The sequence below is a fragment of the Phodopus roborovskii genome, unplaced genomic scaffold (genome assembly GCF_943737965.1).
Source record: "Phodopus roborovskii unplaced genomic scaffold, PHOROB, whole genome shotgun sequence".
Taxonomy (NCBI): Eukaryota; Metazoa; Chordata; class Mammalia; order Rodentia; family Cricetidae; genus Phodopus; species Phodopus roborovskii.
Window position 1 is genome coordinate 21,727,029 of NW_026126447.1, and position 20,929 is coordinate 21,747,957.

A 20,929-nucleotide genomic window follows, 5' to 3' on the forward strand; every position below is an offset into this window, starting at 1 on the left:
GTGTGTGTTGTATGTGTGTGTTGTATGTGTAATATGGTGTGTGGATGGTGCGGTATGTGTGTTGGGTGGTAGTCTGTGTGGGGATGATGGTGTGTGTTGTGCTGGTGTGCCCACCTTGCATGTGAGTGTGGAGGCTATAGGAGGAAGTTAGGTATCCAGTCCTATCACTCAGCCTTGCTCCCTCGAGGCAGGGTCTCTTAGTAAGTCTGGAGCTTTGGTTTCAATTTGGCTAGAGGCCAGCTAGTCCCATTGTACCTGTCCCCAACCATGATCAGGTTAGTTGTCATGCTCGTGTTACAAGTCTTCTTGCCCACTGAACCATCTCCACAGACCCTAATCTCATCTCTCTAATAAACTACATCAAAAGAAAATCCAAATATAACCACTTTTTGACTTTATCATCATTAATTGTTTTTTGTTATTTTTAATTATGTGTGAGTATGAGCAGAGGTTCTGGCCTGGAGGTAGTTACAGACTCTTGCTGGTGGTTTCTGGGAATCAAACTTGGGTCCTCTGGAAGAGCATGCAGTACATGTCTTTAATCACTGACCCTTCTCTCCAGCCCCTTATTATTATTTTTTTAAGTAACAAGGTCACTTGTAGTGTAGGCTGACCTTGAATTTGCTGTGTAGCTAAGGATGTCCCTGAACTCTTTCTTCTGCCTTCTAAGCAATGAAATTATAGGTTTGTGTGACCATGACTTTTAATTAAAAAAGAAAAGAGTGTGGTAGCACTCATGAGGCAGAGGCAGGAGTATCTCAGTGAGTTTGAGGTCAGCCTGGTCTACAAAGCAAGTTCCAGGACAGCCAGGACTGTTACACAGAGAAACTCTGTCTCATGGTGGAAAAAAAGAGGATGTGACCTCAACAGAGTGAACCCAAAATACATTTAAATACAGATTTATTATTTCTTAGTGATTCTTTTGGGGTGGGCTCATGAGTTCTGAGAAAGTTAAAAAAAAAAAAGCTCACAGTTCTATTTTCAAAATCAAAATTTCTGTTGACTTCGTTCCCATCTGGTGTGTTTCTGTCAATGAATGTTGATTCTCAGTGTGAGTGGAAGAGTCATGGTATTTTTCTTGGGCAAAACCATTCTCTCAGGATTTGTTGCTCACCCTTGCAATGGGCAGATTGTGGTCCTCTGTCCTGCATGTCTCCCTCTGCTGTGGCCCACATCAGAATTGAGAGGTTTCAGCTCATGTGTGAGTGGAGCCGAGGTGCATGTAGGTAATAGAAGTTAGAAGTTGGTAGCAGAAGAGCAGGGACACTTTGAAAAATGCCATTGCCATAGAAGCTTCAGACTTAGATGGTATTTGGAATTCATCTTAGTTGAACTGATAGGCCACGTGGTACTGTCAGGGTCTAGTCAAATTTTGTAGCACAGCAGGTGTTAGAGCCAAGTTTTCACTAAGTCCCGATGGATGCTTGCGCTTGTCCTGTGCTTCTGCCTGCATCCACCCTTATTTTGCAGCCAGACACCAGGTGGGGAGAGTCACTGCATCAAAACAAATCTATCCCCTTTCCTGGAAAACAGATTTTAGTTTCTTGTAGGAGCAAAGTGACGACAGCAGCATTCTTGGTAGAGAAGCTAGCCCACTGTGAATGAATTATGTGTTGATGAACAGTTGTGCTTGTGTGCGAGTTTCTCCTTGCCCTAAGTGTCTTTTAATCACTGGTTTGCTTTCAGACGGCTGCCTTGAACTTGCTGTGGGGGAAGTGCTGCAGTGAGGACGTGGTGGTTCGAACAGCCTGCTGTGAGAGTCTGGTGGCACTTGTTGCTCAGGGTCATGCAGAGTTCAGCTATGTTCTCAATGGGATACTCAACCTGATTCCTTCCACCAGGTACACTTGCTGTCATGTTTGATTAAAGGCTGAAGCTTTTAGAAACACAATTCACTGATTCCCTGCTGAGGATCAAGACTTTGTACTGCAATAACGAATTGACTTATTTTAAGAAGGAAACTTGCCATAAGCATTTCAACTTGCACAGTGACACTTTTTTTTTTTTTTTTTTTAAATGTTGTATTGGCTATCTGTAGTCAGCCTTTGGCACCAGCGATGTGTATTAGAAAATTATAATGAGATTCTCTTAAATATTTGATGCCATATGAATGTGTCTTCTGAGTATTCCTGGGCAGCAAGTTCTTTGCACTTCTTTTGTATAGCCATATTTAGTCCATTCACAAACAGGAGGCAATAAATGGCAGAAGGCAGCAGAGACCTGCTCCTTTCCAAGACGGTCAGAGTGGGACAGTGTTTGAAGCAGGAGCATCTGTAAACTCCTCCCTGAGAGCTGAGAGCTGGGGTGTGGCTCTGTGATACCGTGCATATCTAGGAAAGTGAAGGCTCTGGCTTGTATCACCAGCTTTACCAACAAAAGAAAACAAACAAACAAACAAAAAATTCAAAACAAAAGTACCGAAACACAACTTCCTGAAATGGAATTGCTGCTCTTTGCTTGGAGTAAGAGCGTTCTGGAAAAGAATGTTAGCATTTCATGAACCTCCTTTTGTGGTTTCCAGTCACCAGGATTCGGGACCTCTGATTACTTTGTTATCTCCTTTGCTCGTCTGCTGAAGGATTTGGCCTTCATGATGATGAGGGAGCCTTCCCTTTGCCAGAACTTTGTCGTACCTCAGTCTCACCACGTCAGTGATGGGGCAGCTCATCTCCTTGTTTTTTGGGGGGGGGCATTCTGCTCACTGATCAGTGTCCACAATTTGCCCAGGCTGAAAGTGGGCAGAAGCTCTGGTTCATTTTTAAGTGGCAGTTTCTCATACCAACTTTCCCAAATTGGCCTGGATGATGATGTAACCACAGATATGGTTCATGTGCCCCTGGAGGTCTTAGTCTTCCATGCTCATTCTTATGCAATTTTTATTGCTAAGGCATAATGGGGAGTGCTTAAGCTTTTTTTTTTTATGTCTTCACAGAAGCTGTGTCTATCTGTGTAGAAACCTCTCTACTTGGAGTGTGTCAGTATTCATTGCCTCTATTCCTTTAACATTTCTTTATAAATCCTATCCTATTCTCTCTGGTCTCTTCTTTGTACATTATTTGATTGCCGGCTTTCTTTTATATCTTCTATCTATACACCTAAACCCTGTAACATGGTGTATACGTCTTTTTAAACTAGCTCTGGCCTCCCATTTGTGTTGGGCTTCTTCCCTTGACCCTCTAGTTGGATATAATGCAGCTGTTCACCTCTGTATGAGGTGAGTGTTTCTTCTCCTCCTCCTCTGCTGTCACCTTCATTGTCCTTCAAGAATCAGCCTAGATTCTTGCGCCTTCTCAGCTGAGTGGCTTGCTCTTTCATGCTATTCTGACCTGTATTTTAAGTATCTCACATACTCCTTGAACTTAGAAGGGGACTGAATGGTTCTGAAAAAAAGTAAGGATTGTATCATCACTAAAGTGTATTTATTTTCTCTCTATGTCTACACACACACACACGCACACGCACACACACAGAGAGAGAGAGAGAGAGAGAGAGAGAGAGAGAGAGAGAGAGAGAGAGAGAGAGAGAGAGAGAGAGAGAGAGAGAAAGAGAATATGAAGATTTTAGAAGTGGTTTTAGGATCCATTAAGAAGTCACTCTGAGGAGGATTTTTGAAAGTAAAGATTTTTAAGTCTTTCTTACTCATTAATTGGCTTTAAGTAAGCCACATAGATTTGTTTTATTCCTTTTCATTTATCATGTACCAATAATGGAGTTCATTTTCCATCCCCCATAGTTTTCAAGTGTTTCAGAGTCTCTAAGTATATCATCTACTTGCATTGCTTAGGCTAATGAGATGGCTTAGTGGGTAAAAGTACTTGTCACTAACCATGAGGACTGATGGTGAAAGGAGGGAACTGACTCCCGCAGACTGTCCTTGCATGCTGTGATATGTGTGCCTATATACATCACACACGACAATTAGAGCTGTGCTTCTTACATTAGGGTATTAACAACCTAGAGGACCAGGATTGTGTCTTTGTGTATTTAAATAGCAGTTAGAGCCAGAGAGATGGCTCAGTAATTATGAATACTTGTGGTTCTAAGAGGACCTGGGTTTGGTTCCCAAGCACCCATATTTAGGCACATGAGTATTGCATAGCCATCCATACATACAGGAAAAACATTCATGCACATAAAATGAGATCTAAACAAAACAAAACAGTGGTTTGATCAGGTTTCTAGAGGATTAGCTGAGAAAATCACGCTGGCATGGGATAGTAATCACACATTAATATAAATCCTCAATAACTATTATAAACCATAAGGTAGAAAGCATCATTAATGGTGAGTATGCCTGCCATCTGTTTATAGTTGCCAATAACATTATTATTTCTTAAAAGTTCAAATGGGCTTTAGACTAGGTATGACATTTATATGAACTTAGAAGGTAAAGTTTCTTGCCTTCTTGCTCTTTGTTTTTCTCTGTAATGGCAGACTGGTACTGGGTCTTTTGTGTGTGTGTGTGTCTCTGTATTATATATACATATTATGTATCACATTAAAACATTTATATAATGCATACACTATAACTTTGACTGTTAAAATAACTGATAAAAGATATGTGAATGTATATAGTGAAAATATACCATGTACTTATATACTTTTTTCTAAAACCAGAAGCCATATATATGTAGTATAAAATATTAAAAAAATGTATATCCATTGTTATTTTAAGTCTTTTTTGTTTGTTTGTTTTTTTTGAGACAAGATTTCTCTGTGTAGCCTTGGCTGTTCTGGAACTTGCTCTGTAGATCAGGATGACCTCAAACTCACAGAGATCCACACTCCTTTGATTCCCAAGGAGTGCTGGGGTTGAAGGCCTGTGCCACTACACCTGGCTGTCATTTAAAATCTTTTATAAACCATTTTTTATATTATTATTTTATGTATATTGGTGTTGTGCCTGCATATATATGTCTGTGTACTATGTGCATTCCTGGTATTCATGGAGGCCAGAGGAAGGCATTAGATTACTGGGACTAGAATTATAGAGGGTTACGAGCCATTATGTGGACTCTGGGAATCAAATCTGGTTCTCTGGAGGAGCAGCTAGTACTCTTAACCATTGCACCATCTCTCCAACGCCCATCAAATATTCTTAATGTTAATTTTTTTTTGGTGAAAAAGAAATCTACCTTAGAACTTCTTCCATAAATACTAGACTTTTATGATATTTTTCTAGCTGTATAATATTCCATTGTATGGAAAAACCTAATAATTTACCATTTTTTTCAATTTTATAGTCTTTGCAAATATAGGCAGTCCTTCAGTGACTACTCTTTAAAATAATGTTTAAAAATAAATTTACTCTCTGAGAACTTTGTATAATATATTTTGATTGTATTCACTCCCTCAGCTCCTCCCATATTTACTCCTCCCTACTTACTCAACTTTGTACCCTCCTTTTTTCTTTAAATTCACTGAATCTAATTTATGATGCCCAAATACTCTTGGCTGTGAGGCTATCCCCTAGAGTAAGGTCAACCTGCCATAGTTTACATCCTTAAAGCAAACTGACTCCCTCTTTTCAGCAACTATCAGTTGCCAATAGCTCCTCGGTTGGGGTGGGGATTTTGTGCCCACATTCCATGCTAGGATTTTTGTGAGGCTACTTTCACATTCACTGTGAGTTCATATGTGCAATTTCCCTGTTGTATTAGAAAAATATTGTTTCATTGTAGTTATCTACTGCCTTTGATTCTTTCTACTTCCTCTTTATGATCCTGAGCCTTGTGAGCATGAGGTGTGATGTAGATATCTCATTTAGACTGAGAACTCTGCAGTCTCGCATTTTTTTCATGTTGACCAATTATGTTTCTGAGTTACTAGCTATCTAGTGCAAGAAGTTCCTCTGATTAGAATTGAAACATGGTAATGTATGGGTATAGTGATAAGTTGTTAGGAGTTGATTTAATACTCTGACCATTTAGTAGAATAATAGTAGTAGTTTCCCACCTAGGACCTGTGATCTATTAGGCACTGATTCTTAGCCCAATGATGGTGCTGGATATGACTTCTATCTCATTAATCGGGCCTTAAATCCAACGAGAACGTGTTTGGTTATTACAATAACACTCATACCACTATTGTTCCAGTGGTCATGTCTTTCCAGGAAGGTGATTAGTGTAGCAGTCAGGATTCACAACTGGCCAAGACATTGTTCATCTTCCTAGCTCAACTTGGTAGTGTTCATAACATCTTCCATCACTGTGAAAGCTATCCCGTAGGGATGAAATTTCTAGGTCATTATATGCTTGGTTTCTTCATGTTGTATGTCTTGAGTTCTGAAGGGTTACCAATAGCAGTGGCATTAATCTGTAATGTTTGGGGTGAGTATGGGACTCCATTGGCTAATTCCAAAAGAAATTCCATTTCTCGAACTGAAGAGCCTAAAATTCCCGTTCCAACTGTAGTTAACTTTTAACTCACATGATCAAAAATACAGTGAATAATTTCTTGAGTTTGGGGTGCTATAGCAGGATAGGGAAGACTTGGAGCAATGGAAAGGGGAAGACAAACCAACTGCTTGAGGAGGGAAGGCAAGAGTGCTTGGGAATGAGAAGTCCAGCCACAGATATGGAAAGTGTTTGAGGGCCTGAAGGAGCAAGCTGAAGGTCTGTGAGGCTAAAGTTCTTTGAGGTGACTGGATCACATTAGGCCTTTGGGTTGTGTGATAAGGGGTTGGGTTCTATTTTCAATGCAGTGGGAACCTACTGAGTAGTTTTAAGCTGGAGTTATGGGTGTTTGTGAGCCTTCTGATGTTCTGGGACAGGCAGGTGCTCTTAACTACTGAGCAAATATGGAAATTTTGACAACGAAATTATGTTTGCATTTTTTTTTCTATATCTGAGAATGTTTCTGTATTCTAAACTGTTATTGGGGAAATGTAGCTGAAGTTGATCCTGAAGCTAATTGTGTTTTGTGAATGTCTGTGCTGACAGTGTTTGTGTATAAGCACATGTTCACGTGAGAGCATGGAAGCAGAGGACATCATCAGGCATTGTTTCTCATGTAATGTTAATCATTTTTGTTTTGGATTTTCATGAATACATCTGTATCACCTAAAATCCATTGTTTACTTAATGGCTGACTCTTAGATTGTAAATTTTAAGCATTTGGACAAGTTGTCTAAGAACGTTGTTTTAATTTTCTCTTTACTCTGACTAAATACCTGATACACAACAGCTTAAGGGAGGAGAGTTGTGTGTTGGCCACAGCTTGAAGGCATAGAGTCCATCATGGTAGAAACGAGTGAGGGACCATAGAGTGAGGGCATAGAGTCCATCATGATGGAAATGATTGAGGGACCAGCTTGAGGGCATACAGTCCATCATGGTGGCAATGTGGGGGTGGAATCCACTTTTTTTTTTTGAGACATGGTCTTTCAGGCCAAGAAGTTAGTAAGAAGACTAGGCTATCTGGCAACTTAGCTGCAGGGATTTGCTTGTTTCTACTACTTGGGTTACAAGCATGTGCCACTATGCCCAGGTACTTTCTTTTTCTTTTGTTTGTACTTTTAATCATGGGTTCTAGAGAACAAAGTCAGGTCTTCATGCTTAAAGACAAGCACTTTACCAGATGAGCCCAGTGTTGTGTTCTGAGTTCGGGTCTTGCTGCATTGCCTTTGCTGTTCTGAACATTCTGGACCCGGGAAATCCTCCCATTTCAGCCTTTCCAGTGCTGGGACTACATGCCACCAAGGCCGCTTTCCAATTTAATTTTAGATTCTGTTTGATCATCAAGGGTGTTACGTAAGAGCTAAGTTTTCTTTATTGCCGACAGTAGAGGTAATAACTGTTTGCATGTCAGAGAAAAGAATTTTCTTCATTTGCTTTATTTCAAGTAGCAGAGCTTTGAGGTTTGCAGCAATTACAAAAACCAAACTTTGTGCTGCTTATGTTTTTTATAAAAAGCAAAATGAGAATGAAATTTAAGAAACCAGCTAATTAAAAACGGGCTCCAGCCATCCTCCTCATCTAAGGCTGCTTGGGGAAACTTTTAGAGACAGAAAGCTGTGTCTGTCTATGTGATCTAGAAGCAGGGATGACTTTGGCAGAGACAGTGGGTTTTTAGTGTGTGATGCTTAAGTCTCTTCTTGCCTCAGGATTTTCACCTGCCACATAGAGCTTTATGGGACACTAGAGATACTTGGGAGCAGAGCCGTAGCAGGACAGATTGCCTTTGATTTAGGAAATTATTTCTTAAACGTATCTTTTCCTATTTCCTAACATCCCTCTTTGAGATGATGGTGGGTGGGCAGAGAAAATTCCCAAATGGGAAGCCTCTATGGAATAGACCTGTGGAGAAAGTGGCTATGGTCTTGTGGAATAGACCTGTAGAGAACATGGCTTGTGGTCCTGTGGAATAGACCTGTAGAGAATGTGGCTTGTGGACCTGTGGAATAGACCTGTAGAGAACATGGTTTGTGGACCTGTGGATAGACCTGTGGAGAACGTGGCTTGTGGACCTGTGGAGAATGTGGCTGTGGACCTTTGGAATAGACCTGTAGAGAACATGGCTTGTGGTCCTGTGGAATAGACCTGTGGAGAATGTGGCTTCTGGACCTGTGGAATAGACCTGTAGAGAACATGGCATGTGGTCCTGTGGAATAGACCTGTGGAGAATGTGGCTTGTGGACCTGTGGAGAACGTGGCTTGTGGACCTGTGGAATAGACCTGTAGAGAACATGGTTTGTGGACCTATGGATAGAACTGTGGAGAACATGGCTTGTGGACCTGTGGAATAGACCTGTGGATAATGTGGCTTGTGGAACACAGCAGTAAGTAGTACAGGGAAATTCAGAGAATGGATAAGTGGGCAAGCATGTCTCTAGCTGATCACCAGCTCTGTGGCCCTTGTAGGTTCAGTCTATAAAATGGCCTTGGAAAATGTGAGGAAGTCCCCTGTCACCCGAAACCCAGCCCACAGTGTGTGAGATGCTGGCTCAGAGGCCGTTCCATTGTATAGTCTAATTTCGAGAGACTTGCCATCTGCAGTGTCCTGGCTGTCTGAACTTAAGGGAGTGGCTGGGAAAGTGTCTGGCTCTGCTTGAGAGACTGTGCTCTTCAAAGGAATAGTTTGATGTCCCAGAGTGTTCTTGCTTCAAAGCCAGGGCAACAGGAAACAATTGTAAACTAGTTTTTATAGCTTCTGTAAACAAAGAAATGGATTTAAGGCCTCTGAAATGTTCTTTTAATCAGTAAGGAAATTTGGGGGGAAAAATTGCTTCCCTAGGGAGGTTGAAGGAACAAGGGACCATAAAGGACACACAGTACGGAAATGATTATCACTCCCTAATGTGAGTTTTGAGATGAATACAAACTGGAATTAAAGTGAATGATACATAGTAGCATATACTTTTCTTGTCCTTTGAAGAATTGCTTGTTTTGAGTTTAGATTGTGTTTCATTTCGTCTTTATATGAGTTTAAGGGTTCCCAGAGTAAGGAGTTCCCACTTTCTATTCCGTAGACATTTCTTTTTTTCCTTTTTTTTTTTTTTTTTTCTTTTAGCTTCCGGAAAGCTCATGCAGCCTTTGTTACTGTTGCTTAGTAACGGGATTATGAATAAAATCTTACTCTCCTTTGGAACCAGGTATTCAGTTTTCGATATTGAGGTGTCAAGACAGCCTGTAATTTCAGCTCTGCTGTTTCCCATCCCCCTTCTTTTAAAAATGTGCCTACTGGGAAGGAAGGTTATACTCCAGATAAACTAGGCTAGCATTTGATTTGTGTGCCTTTTGTGCTTTCAAACAGGGAAGGGGCCTACTGTTAATGTATTTTACAAGGGTGTATTGAAGACGGGAAATTAAAGTTATGTTTCCCAAAATCCTGAAAGTCTGCCTTTAAAGGAAATATTGAATAAAAGATTAAAAATTCCATGTGAGTCTAATGCTTAAAAATGATTCTGAGGATTATTTAGAGTTAAGATTGAGGATAATAGAGAAAATCCCCATGTCTCTTTTATTGATGATTCTCTTCCTTGGGAACTTAATTCCTTTGTTACCATGTAGGGACCAGCTACCCCGAGGGACACTCTTCTTGACTGTGTACTGAAGAGTTTTGCACCATCTGGTAGGACAGGAGGGATATTTGTATGCGGGCCTCTCCACATGTTTGCAGGATGCAGCCTTTAATTGCAGCCTTAGGACTTCAGGTTGGCTTTGGGTGTGTCCTCCTTGGTGTGTCCACCTTGACAGCAGTGTTCATCTCCCTCTTACCTGGCAGAGACTGAGGTAGCTAGCTGACAACACCTGCTTCCCCATCCTGTGTTTTCAGTTTCCCTGAAGGCCTCTTAGCCTGTTTGCAGATGTTCCCTTCCCTTCCTCCCCATTCTCTTTCCTTTCTGTAAAGTCCCAAGACCTCTTTAAGGCTCATAAACAGAAAAGAGACTCCTCACTTTCCTTGTCTGGGACACTGCCCCATTTCTCTCTAAGGCTTCCCTGTTGTGGCCGAAGCTTTGTTTGTCATTTTAAGAGAGAAATTCATGCTAAAATGTTTCTGGGTGATTTAGGAAGAGTGGCTACTGAATGTGTTACTTTTGTAAAGGAAAACTGCATCAGAAGCCTGTTCTGTTTTCTGGTTTGACTGTTTTCTGGTACTTAAAAGAGAAATGAGAATACAGGACTTTCTTACGGAATTTCTCAATAGTTTTATATCTTAGAGTTTTTTTTTTTTTTTTTTTTTTTTTTTAAGAAACATTTGTTCCTCCGGTCATTTAAACATGAATTCCACAAGATTGTTTTTTTATTGCTCCTTCTCTTCCTGTAGACTTTATGTCTTTTTTCTCCTATTTAGACATGGATTTAGACAATAATTTGATCATGATCAATTTTTTCTGAGTTTCTGAGACTCCTTCAGGTTGAGCCACAATCCTTTTCAGTACTCACAAATCTTTTCTAGCTAAAAAGTTAGTTGGCCAGCTTGGCCAGGTTTGTACCACTTGTATCCATTTTGGGATTTTTTATTTTGTTGTTGTTGTTAATCTCTTTTTTATTCTATCTCTGGTCAAATAAATGTACTCGAATGCACTTTGTATTTGATGTGTTTTGAAAGCCAGAGCCAAACATTATGTGTATTTTTTTAAAAAGGAGGCTGAGCATGTGTGAGCAGCGTTTAGTGTTGTAATCAAGTAAACCCCAAACAAAAGAACCCTGACACCTGTGATTCATAAGCACATTTGTATATGCCTGGTGTAAAGCAATTTGCATGATGGTTTGAATTACCATAGTTTGTGCTACTTGGCCAGTTTTTTCTTGTTTGTTTTATGTGATTTTTGGAAGTTTCAACATCATTATTGATCCATACTCTTTAATTGTAAGATCTGAGTCTTGGTTCTCATGCCTAGTGAACACTGAGATTCTTTTTGTAATGTCTCTGGTTACTGAGATGTGGCTCAGACCTGAAAATCCCTCTACTTTCAGAGTTCTTGAGTAATCTTGTGTAACCTGACTTTAAAAAATTAAAAAAAATATTATTGAAGGACATTGGCACCAGGTTTCTGAGCATGTTTGAACCTGTTAGAGCCCTTTGGGCCTTAAGTTACAGAATCCACTTGAATTAGCTTGGGCATAAGACTACTTTTTGTCTATGCTGCCCCTCCTCTCCTCCCCTCCCCTCCCCTCCCCTCCCCTCCCCTCTCCTCTCCTCCCCTCCCCTCCCCTCCCTTCCCCTCTCCTCCTCTCCCTTCCTCTCCCCTCCCTTCCCCTCCCTTCATTTCTCCTCTCCCTTCCCTTCCCCTCCCTACCCCTTCCCCCATTTCTCCTCCCCTCCCCTCCCTTCCCCTCCCCTCATTTCTCCTCTGATTTTGGTTCTCTTCCTCTTCTATCACTCTTCTCCCCTTAAACCCCCAACCCCACAGTTTCACATAGTTCAGGCTGGCCTCAAACCCACTATCTAATGGAAGATGACCCTAATTTTCTGCTTCTACCTCAAGAGTATTACAGATGGGCACCACTGTGCCTTGTTTATGTGTTTCTGGCTATTGAAGCCAGGATGGAACCCTTGTGCATGCTAGGCAAGCACTCTATTAACTGAGTTACAGCCCCAGCCTGGTCTCTCTCCCCACCCCCCTTTTTTTTCTTTTGGTAGGGAGGCTGCTGCCATGTGACTCAAGAATAGAGATGCACATGGGTATCAGAGACAAACTGGCTTAACAGGGTGTGTGTTTCATTCTTGACTCCCACTTCAGATTGCCTTTCAGCTGCTTAGCTCACAGGCTGTTGCCTACTTCTAGGTTGTCATATCTTACATGTGTAAGGGATGGCTTGGTTGAGGTGAGAATTTCAGGTTTCTGAGGGCAGGACCTGAAATTGGGTAACTTGACTCTGCCATTATCCGTGTATTTGTTTCCTGGGGCTGCCATAAATGCCTATAAACTTGATGATCTAAGTCTACAGAAATATATTTTTTCATAATTCTGGATAGCAAAGCCAATGAAGGCTTGCTGGGGGGAGTGGTAGGGAGGATAGAGGTAGAATCTGTTCTGTCTGTCTGCTAGCAACAGATGAATTCCATCCATCAGCTTGCAGTTACATAACGTTAGTTCTTCCCCTGTACACTCATCTGCACTGTGGCAATGTGTCTTCGTCTTAGATATTCCTGTTCTTTCTTTTACAAGGATGCTGGTATTGGGTTTAAGGACCATTCAGGGTGATTCTGCTTGTGGTCTCTAATTAAATTAGTAAAGATGCTTTTTTCAGGTTGTCACATAAACAGGTATGTAGGGGTTTAGGACTCAGACATCCTTTTAGAGGTTCTAGTGTAAGTCTTTACAAGCAGTATCTTCATTTTATCATAGTGCCGTATGGTAAAGAGTAAACACCCCAAACAGAAAAGAGACATTGGTATTATTCCAAGAAGTTTTCTTCATGGGGGTGGCTAGCCCTAAGATCAGTTCTTGAGGTTGATTTATGAAATCTACATGCATGCACACCACCACGCTTTTCTGCACATGCACCAGTACACACATGAACATACTTGTGCGTGCACACACACTGTATACACGTGGATAAACAATGCAGAATAATCCCTCCAAACCAGAATAACAACAAAGAAAACAAAATAAAATCAAAGTAAACTAGCCTTAATTGAATACTGCTTATGTATCCAGTCATTTGCTTCATAACCTCACCTAAAATTCCTCATTTAATTTTCAGATAAGCCCTGGGCAAGAAGAGGCTTTTTCATGGGCAGTTCAGTGTCCAGTGTTCTTTTATTTGGACACACATGATACTTGATTGCTTACATTTTAGGGACGTCAGTAGCTGTTAACATGCAGTTACTGTGTCTTTTGATTCTTTAGGCTAGAGTTTTTATAATAACACTATTTTTTTAAATAAATTTTTCTGTATTTATTTCTTAAAATATTATGATAAGGAGAAGTTTTTCCAATATTAAACTCTGGTTACTTAAAAGTATAATTTATAAAGGTAAAGTAGGACAAACACAGACATAGATGCCTTTATATTTACTGAATTCCAAAGAAGTTGGGTCCTGTCTTGCAAATATGGCTTAGTGAATGTTTTAAGATCACTTGCTACTTTTCTTGAGGACCTGGCTTCAGTTCCCTTCACCCACCTCAGGAGTCTTACAGTGACCTGTAACGCCAGTCTCGATGGGCACCTGCACTCACATGCACATGGCCACATGTACACAATCACACCTACACAGATTTAAAAGTGACAAGTGTAACTCTTTAAAGAAATTCCAAATAAGTATTTTTTTATTTTTTTAACATCCTTTGGTATGCCCAGTTAGATTTTCTTTTATAAAAATTGCAATGGATTATTATGGATATAATTATGGCTTTGACTACACATTAAGACTCCCATTCATGAGGTTTTATTGTTGTCTCTCTTTTTCTAAGGTGTTTTAGATTCACTCTTTGGGAGCAGCCTGAGGAGGGGTGTTAGATAAAGTCTAAAAACTCTTATTGTTGAGTGATTTCTGTAGATAATAAATGCGTTCTGAGTAGGTTTTCCTCCAGCCGGGGCCCACCACTGAGTCAGCCCTAAATAATACACAGAGACTCTCTGTATTTGATATAATGTTGTTGGCAAGTTACTAGTTTCTTATCGGCTAGCTCTATCTTAAATATTAACCCATTTCTATTAATCTAAGTACTTCCACGTGGTCTTCTCTTACAGGAGAGAGGGACTGGCGTTCTCTCTCAGTCCTCCATCTTGACGCCTCCCTACTACTTCCTCTCTCCCCCTAGTCTCCTTGTCCCACCTGTCTTGCTTTCCTATTGGCCAACAGTGTTTTATTCATTAACCAATAAGAGAAACATATTTACAGAATGACATCTCCCATCATCTCTTTTCTGTCTAAAATAAAAAGAAGGGTTTTAACCTTAGCATAGCAAAATATATCACACAACAGTTATCAAATAAGAATCACAGTTAAAATATTTAGTCCATTAACATTTAGCAAGATTTAAAGAAAATATTCCATCAACTATCCTATCTTTGTGAGTCTAAAGTCCTATATATAACTCATCTTTAAGCTTAACTAAGGAAAACTATAACCATAACTATCTGTCTTCAACTCCATCAAAGACCACAGAAGGATAATATATAAACTCTAGAAATGACAGAGACAACTCACTGCCTGGTCAATCACCTGAAGTTCTTCTGTAAAGTTCCATCACAGTTTAATAAGTGTCAGGATAAACAAATAGGCTGAACAGATGTTTATTCAGGGAGAAATATCTTACAACCTAGACAGATGAACATCAGCAGGTTCCACCAGATGCTTTTCACTCTGCATCCCGCCAGCAAGAGAGCATTCCTCCCCTCCTCAGACCTAGTAACACAGATCACTTCTGTCCCTGGCTCCGCCCTCAATGGAGCATGGTCAGTGCCATAGAAGCAAAGTGAATATCTCACTACAGCGTTCAGATGGAAGGGATGGAAAGAAAATAACATCTTGTGAAAGGTGCTTCTTGCAGCTGCTCTGCTATTACTTTGCAGGAGCCATTTAGTATTGCTAGATCTCTTTGGAGAAATTTGCAATGTGGGTGATTTGGCTACATAATTTATTGTCTTTAGCACAGTGAGTTTTTATAAACCATCTGAATATTCATCCTTTTTTATTATGTCTGGAATCTGAATAGTTTTAGTGTTGCAAGTATATGGATTGAGGTGCAATAAATGAAAACAAAACTGTAACAACAAAAACAGACACTGCCTTGCTTTCACAGAGTTGTCTCATTGCACAATAATATGCGTATTATATTAATTTTATTCTTCAGTTTTTTATAATTTTTTCAAAGATGGCTTTCTATAAATACAGTCAATACTGCTGTTGTTGTTAGTTGAAATTAACTAACTAGATAATGAATTTGAATGTTTAAGAGATCACATGTTCTCATTTCTTTTCCTTCTTCTTTCCCTTCCTTCCTTCCTTCCTTCCCTCCCTCCCCCCCTCCAGGATATCTCTATATAGCCCTGGCTGTAATTGAACTAACTATGTAGACCAGACTGACTTTACACTTCAAGAGGTCTTCCTGCCTCTGCCTTCTGAGTGCTGGATTTAAAGAATGTGCTAACATGCTAGGCCTGGAAATGCCTTAATTTCAATGTGAATGTGTTAAATCCTGTAATTGGAGGACTAAATTTACCTTCAAAGTTCTGCTCAATAGCCAAGCACAACAGTATTTTGCTATGTCTGTCCATACTGAGGCATCTATTAACTGAGACATGTAATTGTCATCTCTGTTTTTGTGTTTGGTGTTTCAGTGTCACCATGAGCAAAGCAGACAATAATTGCTGTACTTTCCTGCTTTTGGCTCAGGAGGAAAGATTTTCACCACATAGTTTACCCACAGTAATATAAACTACATGTGTTGATATGTGTTCAGACAGATTGTTCTGTGCTATGAAGCTGTAATATGAGGGCTTGACAGGGTCATGATGCTAGCAACACTAACACGAGGCTAAGGAATATTACAAATTACATAGGCAAATGGGAGAAAGTAGAACTTTCCATGTACAGGAAATAATATATGACAAATTCCTGTTATGAGAGACTGAAAGAATGCTCAAAGCAAAGGGAGAGCCATTTGAGATGAGGCTAGGAGAGCATGTAGGGGCCATGCAATGCAGATAATGATGGGTGATTCAGAAAATTTGGATATTTAAAAAATATAGGATAAAGTAGGAAGCTATCCAAGTGTTTCATCTAGTAGGTACTGGGGGGTTCTGAAGTAACAACTTTGGCTTTAGCATAAACATAAAGTTATAAATACTGATTTTGGGGGTAAAAGGGGCTGTGGTTGTTCAGAGGAGTGTTATGAGCAGTTTTCCTGCCAGCCTGGTTTCACAGCCACACCAGCCCCAAATAATGCACAGAGATGATGTATTAGATATAAAGCCGTTGGCCTGCATTTCTTCCTTCCTTCCTTTCTTTCTTTCCTATTTTTTTTTTTTTTTTTTGTCTTTTATTGGAGACATAGCACTGATTGTGTCAGTCTGTTACTTTATTTTTCAAGAATTTTTTATAAGGAGTTGTTCTTTTCTTTTTTATATTAATTTATTTTTTATTTTATTTTACATATTGATCCCAGTTCCCTCTCCCACCCTCCCTCTTTCCCTCTTTCCCACCCTCTCATGTCCCCGGACCCCCCCACCCCCACTCCACATGTAGGGTGATGCCCTCTAGGAGAGGTCATCTAAATCTGTCAAGTCATTTGGAGTAGGGACTAGGACTTCTCTCCTGTCTCTAGGTTAAGGGGAGTATCCCTCCATGGGGGATGTGCCCCCACAGTTTTATGAGCAGTTTTCCTGCCAGCCTGGTCCCATAGCCACACCAGCCCCAAATAACACACAGAGACTATGTATTAGATATAAAGCTGTTGCCCTGTTACTAGCATTTCTTATTGGCTAGCTCTGTCTTAAATATAACCAATTTCTATCAATGTAAGTATTTCCATGTGGTCTCATCTTACTAGAGAGAGGGTCGGAACCTCTGTTCTCTCAAATCTCTACATTGTGAATCTCCTCCTACCTCTCTCTGAATCCTCCTTGTCTCCTAGTCCAGCCTATCTTGCTTTCCTATTGGCCAATAGGGCTTTATTCATTAACCAGTAAGAGAAACATATTTACAGAATGACATCTCCCATCAGGGGGAGAGGTGATAGCTTACCTTTACAAGAGATGAAAGAAATAGATTGAAATAGATTCACTTTTTTTTTTTTTTGTTTGTTTGTTTTTTCAAGACAGGGTTTCTCTGTGTAGATTTGGAGCCTGTCCTGGCACTCACTCTGACTGGCCCTGAACTCACATGGATCCACCTGCCTCTGCTTCCAAAGTGCTGGGATTAAAGGCGTGAGGTGTTTGAGGTGGGTTAAATAAGAAGATGCTTGGAAGGGATATATGTCAAAAATAGCACCGTGATTTCACCTTTGCATTGTCCTAGACCAGTGGTTCTCAACCTGTGGGTTTGGACTCTTAGGTGGATTGAATGACCCTTTCACACGGTTACTGACCATCGGAAAACGTAGATATTTACATTACAATTCATGATAGTATCAACTTTACAGTTATGAAGTAGCAATAAAATAATTTATAGACAGTAGGGAACAGTAGAGGACCAGGTGTTTAGGAAGAGCATGGATTCAGATTCCCACATGGGACCATTCAGATGCTGAGTAGAGACAGTAGGCAGCTTGGTTATCCCCTCCTCCCCTTTTAATGATGCATCTTGAACACGGTCTACTGTGAATGCACTAGGCATAATATCTAATCAGCTCTTTTTTTTTTTTTTTTTTTTTTTTTGCCCTGATTAAAGTCTTTGCTTTGAGTTGTTAATTAACTGTTCTATGTACCTGTGTACCTCAGACTCAGGCAGCCTGCTTGTCTAAACACTAATTCCAATTCCTGAAATACTCCTCAGAAGGCTACTTTCTCAAATTTAACGTTTAATATTTTATTTATTTATTTTTAGCTCAAGGACGATTTTATTAGAGTTTGCGAGGAAAAATAGCAGGGCAGATGAGCTGAAAACTCTGGCAGGCACTGGGAGGACAGAGATGGAGAGAAATTCATGCCTTTAGTGTTAGGTATGAAGGTCAGAGAAACAGGGAGAAAGCCCAGAGTTTCAGAGAAAGCATGCTTAGGCTTTGGCCAGTGTGGAAGCAAGAGAGAGACACAAGGAGTTAGAGCTCAGAAAATCAGATGGACTACATGGTGGAGGCTCTGTAAGTGGCTGTTAGCAATGCATTTGTGTTTGTGCCACACTGTGGCTTAAGACCAGTCCTTAGTAAAAGGCACTGTCACCTTTAAGTTTTTGCTTACAGTGTTTATAACCAAATGTGATCTGTTTGTCTTCAGAGTCCTTCCTCAGTTGGAACTGTAACCCTCTCTCCCTATTTTGAAATGAATTTAAAACTTTGCACATGAAGGCAGGGACTTGAACCTCATCCTATACTTCTGTCCTCACCGAAGTTCTTCTTTTAAAACAAATAACCAAGTTGCGCATACTTTTTTTTTTTAATTGCAAAAAAAAAAAAAAAAAAAAAAAAAAAAAAAGTAGGCATTTTTAAACTGTGAAAGTAAGTGGTAAAAAAGGTCTTTTATTTTTGGGGTGGTGACGGCTGTTATTCAAAGGGAGCTTAAAAGAAAAATCCCAGGGCAGGTAAGCTGTAGATGTTGGCAGCCTCCATGAAGAATGGAGGAGAGACAAAGTGAAGTTACTGGCAAAGAGATCAGCTATAGGGACTCAGAAAGGCTAGCAGACTCAATGGTAGAGGCTTTACCAGGGGGCAGAAATTTTTGGAGAAAAAGTACATTATCTTATTAAAGGGATAATTATTCTTCATATTCTTTAGCAAAGATAATGGTGAACATACCTCTATCAGGGGTAGTGCCTGGCCAGGTGTTTAACCTGCCCAGCTGGATCAACTCTTAAGGAAGGAAGCAATGGTATGTGTCTCTCCGTAAATGGATTCCAATCTTGGCCAGGAGGCAACAACTTTCCTTAACCTTCAATGCTGTAACATTCGGGCCTCTGACTAGGTAGCCCTGAGATCATTGAGGATGCAGACTGGGGACTGGAGTTTACAAACATTTCTGGCATTTCTCCTTCCAGCCAGGACAGGACCAAGGACATTTTTGGCTTATGGCCTAGGGCATAAATTGAGGCCCCATCCCTAAACTGCTTGTCTCATGTGCTCACTGTTACCCCCTCTGAAGAGGAAACCCTAATTGCTCTTTAGGAAATCGAGGCACTCACTGAATCTGGTCTCTTTCTGTTGGGTGAGGTCATTGGGGTGGCAGTTAGGACACACCTCTAGTGATCCTATCCTGGGGACCTGGAAAATGCTCCAGTGGTTACATTGGCCACACAGCAAGATATAGGGAGGAAAGAACTCCTTAACTGGCACTGGGACGGAAAAATAAGGGAGAAGTAAAGGCCCGAATTCTTAGCCTTATGAGCCCCAGGTAAGGGAACCAGGACAACTTGAGCCAAGGACATGTTGAAATGTCCAAACCAGTTTAAAATCCCTGCTTGGGCTCCCAAGAGCCTCCTTCCACTGGGCTCCTTCTCATTTCCCCCTTTGATTTCAGATCAGGCATTTCCATAGTGGTTGGAGTCACAGCGTGGGGTTGCTCCGATGCTTAGTCCTCAGGGGAGCTTGTGTAATATCTCTGTATGACCTAACTGACTTTTACTAGCTAAAAATTGTGAGCAGTCCAGCCTCTTTGAGGTTGAGAGGTTGATACATGTTACTGGAGAGTCTGTGGCCACCCACCTTGGGATCTTAGTTTCATTAATAAAAGAGTTTAAGGACAGGCTCAAAAGAAAGCTTAAGAACAGTTTGAAAGAAAAACTCCAGGCCAGGCAAGCTGTAAATCTCAGCAGCTGCCTGGAGGAGGAGGAGGATAGAGAAGAGAAAATGCCAAGCTGTTTGAGTTAAACCAATATGGAGGTCAGCCACATGGAGGACAAGCAGCCACATGCCGGGCAGGGAGTTTCAGAGAAAGAGTGAAAAAGCCCAGAGTCAAAGAGATAGTGTGCTTAGGTTCTGACAGACATCCAAAAGAAAAGGTGGAAGGGAACAGAAAAGGCACACCTTTCTGGGTCAGGACCCCTGGTGGACAGATGCAGTGGAGCTTCATGCAGCTCATAGGGACTACTGACAAACTTGCTTTTAATCATCATCATCATCTTCTTCTTTTCCTCCTCCTTCTTAAAATTTTCCTTTTTGGGGGGGTCCTTATGAAAAGTAGGAACCATTAGGATTAGAAAACCTCAGTAATGTTAGGTTGAATGAATGATTCTTTCAAGGCCTGTTCTTAATTTTCACTGGGATGTAGAGGGAGGTGAGGTCTGAAATCAGATCTAGATGTATGGAATTTGAACAAACTAATGTCAGTGAAATTGGAATCCTATTTTTAACCTGAAAAAAAGTTTCTGTACACATCCCTCCTAAGTGTCTAAAATAATTCTAAACCTTGCTTTCTCTATCTTATATGGATAGACATCTTTCCATGCCACTGTTTACAGATTTGCTTATCCTATAATGTTAGATATGCCATGGTTCAACTGTTTCCCTACTGGCAAACATGTATTCATTCTCTTCCTTTCTTCCTTCCTTCCTTCCTTCCTTCCTTCCTTCCTTCCTTCCTTCTTTCCTTTCTTCCTTCCTTTCTTCCTTCTCTCTCTCCTTTTTCCTTCCCTCCCACCCCATTTTTAAGATAGTAAATACATTATAGTATCTTCCTTTGAGTGTATGCAAGGGCTAACTGTAAAAATTCTAGATACAGAAGATATAGGAACAGGGCATCTTCACTTAAAAATTCCATAGATATTATAAAATGGCTTTCCACAAAGGGTGAAGCAGTGTTTGCTCTTTGTGAATGTGTGTATTTCCTCACTCCCTCATCTGCACTGGGTTTTAGAAATTGTACTCTTTGGGATTACATGACTA

The 20,929-nt window shown here is 40.5% G+C and overlaps 1 protein-coding gene across 3 annotated transcripts in view; it reads left to right on the plus strand.

The window, feature by feature from the left end:
* Positions 1 to 20,929, plus strand: part of Focad (focadhesin) — a 289,725-nt gene that overhangs the window by 31,036 nt on the left and 237,760 nt on the right. For all 3 annotated transcript variants that reach the window (XM_051188149.1, XM_051188150.1, XM_051188151.1), the window contains one exon: positions 1,687 to 1,841. In XM_051188149.1, the coding sequence (XP_051044106.1) occupies positions 1,687 to 1,841 (155 nt within the window). The remainder of the gene's footprint in view (positions 1 to 1,686; positions 1,842 to 20,929) is intronic.